This window comes from Suricata suricatta, chromosome 5 (assembly GCF_006229205.1).
Source record: "Suricata suricatta isolate VVHF042 chromosome 5, meerkat_22Aug2017_6uvM2_HiC, whole genome shotgun sequence".
NCBI lineage: Eukaryota > Metazoa > Chordata > Mammalia > Carnivora > Herpestidae > Suricata > Suricata suricatta.
The window spans coordinates 115,338,075-115,347,466 of record NC_043704.1 but is presented as its reverse complement, the minus strand read 5'-3'; the positions used below and the strand labels follow the sequence as shown (position 1 = coordinate 115,347,466).

Genomic DNA, 9,392 nt, shown 5'->3' with positions numbered 1-9,392 from the left:
ACAGCCAAAATGTCTTAACTTGTCCTGGCATCAACTCAAAAGTTTAGAAGTCCAAAGTCACATCTAAATAAGATATGGGTAAAACTCAAGTATGACTTCTCCTGAGGCAAAGTCCTCTTCATCTGTGAACCTGCAAAACCAAACAATTATGTGCTTCCAAGATCCAATGGTGGGGCAGCCATAGGACAGACATTCTCATTCCCAAAGAGAGAAATAGGAAAGAAGAAAGGAGTGAGAGGTCTCAGGTAAGTCCAGGACCAAACAGCACAAACAATATTAAACCTTAAGGCTCAAGAATAATCTCTGACTCAGTGCTCTGTCTTCTGGACCCATTGGGGTGGCCATGTTACCCACAGGGCTCGGCAGAATGGCCTTCCCTGCAGAGACTCACTCTCTGGGCCTTGTGAATCTCCAGGCTGGGGTGCCCTGTCCTTGGAAATCTATGTGAAGGTGGCCATTTCCCCTCTGCCTGTACACTACGAGCATCAACAGAAATGGAGCCACATGGACCTGCCCCCTCTGGAAAGGTGACCACTGAATCCCAAGCCACACCAGGGCCACCACAGTCACATCTGGGGTGGCAGAGAAGCATGGCCAGAGAGTGCAGAGAGGAAAGCTTCCCACATAAGGTACTGCCAGGTAGTGTGGAGAAAGGTCCCACAGGTGCTGAAGCCCCTCCTTCAAACCACTCCGGCCCCCTAAGCCCTTGTAATAGGGGCCTGTGATGAGACACATAGCTCTGTTGATCGCTGAATTACCTTCAAGGTCATTCTTCCATTGTCTTGGAGAATAGTATCCTGGCTTCTGTTCGGAAGGTTCGTGCATATGAATCTCCTTGGGTAATCAGTATCTCAGCCACATCTTCAATGTTCTCATTTTTTGCTATATGGATAGGCTGCAAATTTTGTAAGTCTTTAAGTTCTGTTTCCTTATAACAATTCTGCCTTTAAGTCATTCTCTCTGCTTGCATTTTACTGTAAGAAGTCAGGGGGACCCCTAACTGTACTGTCAACACTCTGCTTAGAAGTCATTTCAGCTAGGGGCACCTGGGTGGTTCAGTCTGTTAAGTGTCCGACTTCGGCTCAGGTCATAATCTCATGGTTCATGGGTTTGAGCCCCGCGTCGGGCTCTGTGCTGATAGCTAGCTTAGAGTCTGGAGCCTGCTTTGGATTCTGTGTCTCTTTCTCTCTCTGTCCCTCACCTGTTCACGCTCTGTCTCTGTCTCTCAAAAATAAATAAATGTAAAAAAAAAAAAAGTCACTTCAGCTAAACCTCTAGTTTTATCATTTGCAAATTCTATGTTCCACAAAACACTAGAACATAAACACAATTCTTCCAAGTTCTTTGCCCCTTCATAATAAAGAAGGCCTTTCCTAAAGTTGCCAATAACATGTTCCTCATTTTCATCTGAGGCCTCATCAGACTGGTCCTTACCAATTCATGTTTCTACCAACCTTCTGTTCAGGATTAGTTAGCGATTCTCTAAGAAAACTGAGGTTTTCTCTCTAGATCTCTCTCTTCTTTCCAGGCTCCCATCAGCATCACCTTTAAGGTTCTGTTAAAACATCCAGGCTTTAATCCACCCCCACTTCTCAGTATCAATTTCTGTCTTAATCCATTTCGGCAACTGTACAAAAATACTGTAGATTAGGTAGCTTACACAACAAATATTTATGTTTCACAGTTCTAAGGCTGGGAAATCCAAGATCGAGGCACTGGCAGATTATGAGGACACTAAAGCCGTTCATGAGGACTCCACCAGCATGACCTAGCACCTCGCCAAGCATCATCACACCTGCGGTAAGTCATAAATACAAATATTCAGTCTATAGCAAAGACTCAATCACAAGTCGAAAAATAAAACAGTATTTTCTAAAAACCATTATTATATTTATTTAAAAGCCAAAAACAATACGAGTAAGCATGAAAACACAGAGAGTAGCTTTTTTTTAGTAAATCTGACCAATTTTACACAATGAAATAGCATTAAGAAATATGGAAATTATAGTATGAACCATAGTATAAAAATATAAGACACAGAGTATTACTTTTAAAGAGGATTTATAACTGTAAGAGACAACTCAATACCATAATAACTTTGAACAGAAATTCAAAATGCCATATGTTAAATAATTTTTTCTTAGCATTATGCAGCAGTTATTGGGATGTAGGGATGCAGGCCAGTAAAAATGAAGTTTGTATAGATAAACCTTCTCAATATTATTGTCTCATTTCCTGTATAAAATGTCACATAATATTATAAGAAATAATATATATGTCTAAGACTACAATTGTATTTTCAAATATAAGGTAATTATATTTTTTAGAAAAGCAGCAGTCTTACATTTTTTAAAAGCACCTAAATACAGAAATTCTAAGAAACTGGGTAAACAACTATACCATGAAAAGATAAATATAACTTTAAAATGAAGCACCTTTCTTTGACTTTAATAGGAACTGTGGGCAAAGGCCGTCATCTCTGAATAATCCCATCAGAGAACACTCAGTCTTGCTTTATTTATCAAGAAGAATACATTTCATTCTACATACTGGCTATGATGAAAAAACACAGTCCATGTCCAGATAGGAAGGTAGAGTATAAAAGACACAGGTTGATTCATCAGTGTCTATTCACCAAAACACTGTGCTCTTAACTAATACCAACAAGTACATTTATACTTTAACTATAAACATAGTTTACTACATAATTTTACTGTTAAGCTATAGCTCACAGAGAAGTTTTATTATTTTCTTTGTACTTTGTATCTATCATTTAAATAAAAAAGCAGCTAAAAATATTAAACAATGTCAAAATTTGTAGTTTTGCTTTTACAAAGTGCTACACAATGTCACATTCAAAATTTAGAAACACAACTTCAACTTTTGCAATTAGAAAAAATGTGGTAATTATCAGTGATCGTGAAAAAAAGCGAAAAATTATCTCCTCTGTGTCACATCCAATGAGATACAAAGGTTCAAAAGGCAATCTTAGAGATTGGGCCAGACATATTTTATATATAAGGAGTCTGTGACCAAGAGAGATTAAATGAATTAAATGAAAGCTCCTTGTAAGGGCACTGATGTCTCTGAGTTGCTCAGAGATCTAGACTGGCTAGGGCCCTTGTCTGACGGTCTGACTGTGACTCCATGTCCAGGCAGGTCCTGATAGACCACACTAGTGAATGAGGGAATAGGTGTGGAAAATACAAACCTTATGATAAAAAAAACATCTTTTATTTGGTAATAAAATTGAAATACCCATTGAAACTTCTAAACTCGCGAAACAATGTTTTGATACATATGCACGTGTACAATAACAATAACACATAGTATTTCTGCCTGCCTTCCTTTTTGTTTTTAAAGATCAAGAGTATCATTGTTTTCACCTGGAATCAAATATGTCTTCGGTAACAAGACAAGCTGATGGAGAGGAGAGGTAGGAGAGGGCTGGGGAGAGAAGCTATCTATCTCAAAGATAGATTAAAGTCTATCTCAAAGACTGCTCTAAAAAGCTCACCATTTCATGGCTTATTAACACGAGAGCCCTGGGATTCATTTTCCCTTATCTCATTGTAAAGTGTTTTCAAGCTCATTGTATTATATTTACTTGGTTAATGACTCATAGCTTTTTCAAGGTGACCTCCTAGTCCACCAAGTAGACAGACAGATAATCAATTGAAGCACATGTTTAGATTGTGTTCTTGTCCTAACACTCTTAGCCTACCTGTCAGAGTGAATACCCAGTAAAAATAGTCTGCAAAACAGATACACATATTTGTAAATAATTTTGGGGATTGTAAGCCCTCTCCAACTTTTCTAAATTTTTTTTAGTTAACCATAATTGCTGATCTGCTGTGTCCATCTATCTTGATGAACGTCGTGGTGATCTTTCAAAATACATGAAGTCCTGAAATTTAAAAAATATATATATACATATAATATATATACACATATATATTGAAAAAGAAAAAGAGACAACTGTATGTATATAGATACATAACTAGATGCAATCATGAAATATTATCCTTTATAATTTATCAGACGTTCCTCTTTCTAGTTAACAAGAAATAAATCTACTGAAATCTTTATGAAAAGGACCTAGTAAGAGCAGCAATTACAAATGTGAAACTGTTGGTAGCCAATAACCCTTCCATCTGGGGGTATCGATGAACTAATTTTTCATTGTTAAAAAGAAGAAAAACTTGACAATCAAAATTAAATGTTAAATGTACCAATTGCAATACGTTAATAACTACATTTTTAAGGTAAATATTATCCATTTCATTTCTATGCTTTACTTACAAATATTAGCCATTAATCGGCCAGTAATGCAGCAAGCGAACTACACCTACTAAATCTAAGGAAGATGTATCACCAAGGAGTACAGTGACCGATAAGCAATAAGGTGGAGGGAAAGGACATAAATTCTAGAGTTATTTTATTTCCTCAAGATGTCACAGCACAGGCATCTTTAAGTAATGAGAAAGACAAATCACATGCTGTGATGACCATCACACGCATTGGATGTCCAAAATTCTCCAAGCACTCTCTGGCCCCTTTACTCAGATGGTAGCTAAAGTTCCTCACCCTGAAAATTCTCAGTATTTTTATTTCCATTTTACGGATAAAGAGAATGAGGCCTGGAAGTGTTCAACATTTTGCAAAACATGTAACTAGTAAGTGGTAGAGACAGATACTGGCCTATCTTCAAAAGTTACTACCTTTCTATTATACTACACTGGATCTCATCAGGAAGAATAACTCTTCTCAAAACAACTCAAAGTAAAAGGCTTACAATGAGGAAGCAGGCTCCAAAAATCATGGCTTTCATCTTCACATCCATGTCTAATGGGAAGTGAATTTCAAACTGGTCAGCATCGCCCATTGCTGATAACAGACCGTTCCACTTCCTAATAATACTGCCAATGTTGGATACGCCATCCAGGGATGTGACCTAGAAAGAAAAGGATGTGACTTAATGATGCCTGAAAAGTATTATATGTTTCATTCTTCTACTTAGAAGCAGTTTAAACTGAAATAGCATAAATACAATACAGGAAATTAGAAACATTAATAACATAATTTCAAATAGGGAATTATGGTCAAGAAGGCTTAAGTGCCTTGCAACTGGCTAATTACTGAGCTGGGATCAACAATAGCCAGGTTACAGAGGAATCCCACCTGTCCATCAACCGATGAATGGATAAAGAAGACGTGGTGTGTGTGTGTGTGTGTGTGTGTGTGTGTGTGTGTGTGTGTGTATACACACTACTCAGGGATGAAAAAGAATGAAATCTTGCCATTTGCAACAACATGGATGGAACTAGATGGTATTATGCTAAGTGAAACAAGTTAGTTAGAGAAAGACAGATATCATATGATTTCACTCATATATGGAATTTGGGAAACTCAACAGATGCATATAGGGGAAGGGAAGGAACAATAAGTTAAAAACAGAGAGAGAGGTAAACCATAAGAGAGTGTTAAAGACAGAAAACTGAGGGTGCTAGAGGGAGGTGGGTCCGGGTTTGGATTAAATGGGTGACAGGAGGGCACTTTTGGGGACGAGCACTGAATGTCATATGTAAGAGATAAATCACTGGGTTCTACTCCTGAAACCAAGCCTACAATGTATGTTAACTGACCTGAATTTAAAAAACAAAAACCAAAACAAAACAAAGCAAAACAAAAAACACAGAAACCTGAGCGGGGGTATATATCTGACAGTTCTCAGGCCAGTGCTCTTGTTTTCATCCTCAAATGAGGTATGATTTGAATTGATTTTGAAATTCTTCTTCATATAGTAAAGGGTGGGAACTGGGATTGGGAGGGGTCTCTAAAGTCCAAAGAAACACACGAGGAAAAGTAAGGAAGCATAGCTCTACATATTTCACAAACTTCATATAATTACTCAAGTTTGTGTGGGTCAAATCCACTGTTGTGTGTCAGAATCCTGAAGAGTTTTGGCTTCTAAAAGGAGGACTCTGCCACGTGCCAGAGGGAAAATACCCAAATACTAATTTTTGGCAATCAGAATCATCCCATGTACTCTGCCCCTGAAATTTGGCTACATTTTTTATTTCTCTATGGCAGTCTTTTAATAAATAAGTAATGCTTGGAGAACTAAAAAAGGTTTATTGGGTGTTAAAGAAAATACTTGAATGAGCAACTTTAGATAATGAGCTTCTCTAAGAAGCTCTGGAAATATTTCTAGAAATCTCCTTTGTCAAATTCAGAGGCTAGTAAGCAATCATTGTGTAGCCAGTGAGATAAAGGCAAAACACGAGGATTTTTCATTTTTTTCAGGAAATCTAATAATCGATTATGAGTTTTATCCATGGTATCAGTGTTATCCTTTCTCTTGAAGATACAGACAGACTTCTACCATGCAGACAATTTGCACAATCTTGGGGTGCTCAATATGTTCTGTGATCTGTTGGGCACAGGATCTGTAACCCAATCCTGCAAATCTTTGGCAAAAATGGTTAATTAAATACAACCAAGAGCAAAATAAATGGAATCAATGGGGCTGTTTTCTTTCAGGTTTAGTGTTGTACATGGGTCCTTCTCAGCTTTATTAAACATTGAAATCATAAAGTAACTCACATTTTGGCAAACATTAAGCAATCCGCTAACTATAATTTGCAAATGATTTGACACCAACTGATAACTCTTTCTTCCTACTTTATTTATTCAAATGAAAAAATCATCTAAAACCAAATAATTCTAAGGCATGTTAGTACACATTAAAAAAATAGTAAAAATCTTATTTTTACATTTACCTCGAAGACAGAATCTGAACCACAGCCATAGGTTGAACATGGCCCACGTACTCGCATCACATTTTCTTTCTTCTCATTCTGGATGCTGTACACCGCCCTGCACAGGTTCCAGTGTTCTGCAACAAAGCCAATGGGGACACCAGGAGGACACTGCACCGCGAGCTGCAAAGAGGCAATGGCAGAGGGAAGGAAGCTACATATACACCAGTGTGCGTGCACGCCACCCAGCACCCACACACCTGTATGCGCGCACGCCACCCAGTACTCATGCACCTGCACCCGCACACCACCCACACCCACACCTGTACGTGCACACACCACCTAGCACCCATACGCCTGTCCCCATGCACACAACCTAGCACAGACCCCCGTATGCGCGCATGCCACCTAGTACACATACAGCTGTATGCATGCACGTCACCTAGGACCCAGACACTGTACTCCCGCACACCACCTAGCACCCATACACCTGCACGTGTGCACGCCACCTAGTACACATACACCTGTATGTGCGCATGCCACCTGGCACCCATTATACCTGTACGCGCACACACCACCTAGGTAGGTTCTTTCCTCATGCGAGGACTTGAAAAACTGTTAATGGTGCAGACTCTCCATTGTACCCAGGCTATCTCTTAGGGGTGTATGCCTTGAAAGGTAAGGTCACATTTCCCTTTGGGACAAAGTTACTGCTTGTCATACAAGGGTCATTTCTCCAAGCTCTGGGTATCTGAGCTGCATGCAGCACCCACCCGCTCCTCTGAGCTAACCCCAGTGAGCCGGGAGCCAGGGGTCTCTACCAGCATGCTGCTCCTGAGCTGGCGCTGCTTCCTGTGCCCTAACAAGGTTCTCTGTCTCTGCTCTAGGTGCCTCGTGTCTTCTGGCACAATCCACGACAAAGTAACAAGGTAACTTCCTAGACATAAATCTCAGACATGACAATTATAAAAGAAAGGGGAAAGAGAAAAGAGGCATTCTGTAAACTGAATACTGTGAAAACTGGATGTGTGTATGAATATATAAAGCCATTTTTAAAAGTTTTTAAATTGTCCACTACCCTGTTTTAACAAATCATTGTTATCATATTCATTTGTGAAGAACTAAGATCTTCATATTTAATAAGAAGAAGAGCCATAAAATTAAATTATTTAGTAAAAGCTCAGAGTTAAAGTTCTATTGATGCCTCTTTTGGTGTCATATATACTTTTCTAAGACTTTTGATTCCACTGGGTTTCATCATGGAGCAGGAGAAATCTTTTTTTTTAAGAAAAAGATACTATTGGTCACATATATACATTCACACATATACATATAATTTTGATAGCTTCCTAGAATTAAGATCTCATATAAGTTTAGGTCTAAGGGGGAACAAAACTGTATACAAGTAAATTACTTTAAAAAAATCATTTGAGAAGAAAACTCAACTCATGAATATGAAGAATTCCTAGTGTCTCCAAAAGGGTGGAGGAATAAAGGTAGAGATTCATCTCAAATATAAGGCTGTTATTACAAAAACAGTAATGAGAGACAAGATACCTGTTAGATACCTAACATTCTCTGAGTGCTGTACTATCTGCCGGGTACAGTAACAACAGTTAACATTCATCTATTTAATCCTCAAAGCGATCCTATGTACCATTATTATCTCCATCTTATAGGAAATCCAAACACAGAGCAGTTTGTAAATAAACTAACACTCAGAAAGTGCTGGTACTTAACATCATGTGTCTTTAAATATCCCAGTAATCCCATGGGATATTATGCATATTTATGTACAGGAGCTCTAAGGCCCAAACCAGTTAAATAAACTATACAAATATAAGTAGAGGGCATACCTAGAATTCAAAATTCTGGCTCACCTGTCTAAAACTGCTTCTTTTTCCTTCAGCAAACAACCTTCCTACAGCCTCAAGGTTCTGGAAGAGGAACCGAGCTGCAACTCAGAACATCTGCTCTTCTCTAGTTCCAGCACTTGGTGGAGTGGAACGCCCTCATCAGGCACTTAATCTTTCAGAGCCACCCTTTACCTGTGGCAAGGTGTGGATTGGGAACGTCCGTGTACAGTTATCTAAAGTGGCTTCCAATTCTGAAAGTATACAATTATGTCTAGGGACACCTTATCTGCAGATATGCAGGTACGTTTAGACAAATGTGTGTGACTTCTGTTCTAGGTAATGGATACATTTCTAATTTAGTAGACACAACCCATAGAATTGTGGTCACCGATGTGTCAAGTAGTAAATTGCTGCAGTGGAGGTCGAGGAGGTTGTTTCCTACTTTCTCCTTGAGGGTTTTGATGGTTTCCTGTCTCACATTCAGGTCCTTCAGCCATTTTGAGTTGATTTTTGTGTATGGTGTAAGAAAGTGGTCTAGTTTCATTCTTCTGCATGTTGCTGTCCAGTACCACCTGCTAAAGAGGCAGTCTTTTTTCCATCGGATACTCTTTCCTGCTTTGTCAAAAATTAATTGGCACACCCAAAAAACAAATAACCCAGTGAAGAAATGGGCAGAAGACATAAACAGACACTTCTCCAAAGAGGACAGCCAGATGGCCTACAGGCACATGAAACGATGCTCAACATCACTCATCATCAGGGAAACACAAATCAA

General features: G+C 38.8%; 1 protein-coding gene across 4 annotated transcripts in view; it reads right to left on the bottom strand.

Annotated features, from left to right (window-relative positions):
* Positions 1–2,498: 2,498 nt before the first annotated feature.
* The window catches only part of PLSCR4 (phospholipid scramblase 4), a 32,772-nt gene continuing 25,878 nt past the window's right edge, over positions 2,499–9,392 (bottom strand). For all 4 annotated transcript variants that reach the window (XM_029940809.1, XM_029940808.1, XM_029940807.1 and 1 more), the window contains 3 exons: positions 6,783–6,944; positions 4,796–4,954; positions 2,499–3,907 (listed from right to left, as the gene is read on the bottom strand). In XM_029940809.1, the coding sequence (XP_029796669.1) occupies positions 3,863–3,907; positions 4,796–4,954; positions 6,783–6,944 (366 nt within the window). In that variant the 3' untranslated portion in view covers positions 2,499–3,862. The remainder of the gene's footprint in view (positions 3,908–4,795; positions 4,955–6,782; positions 6,945–9,392) is intronic.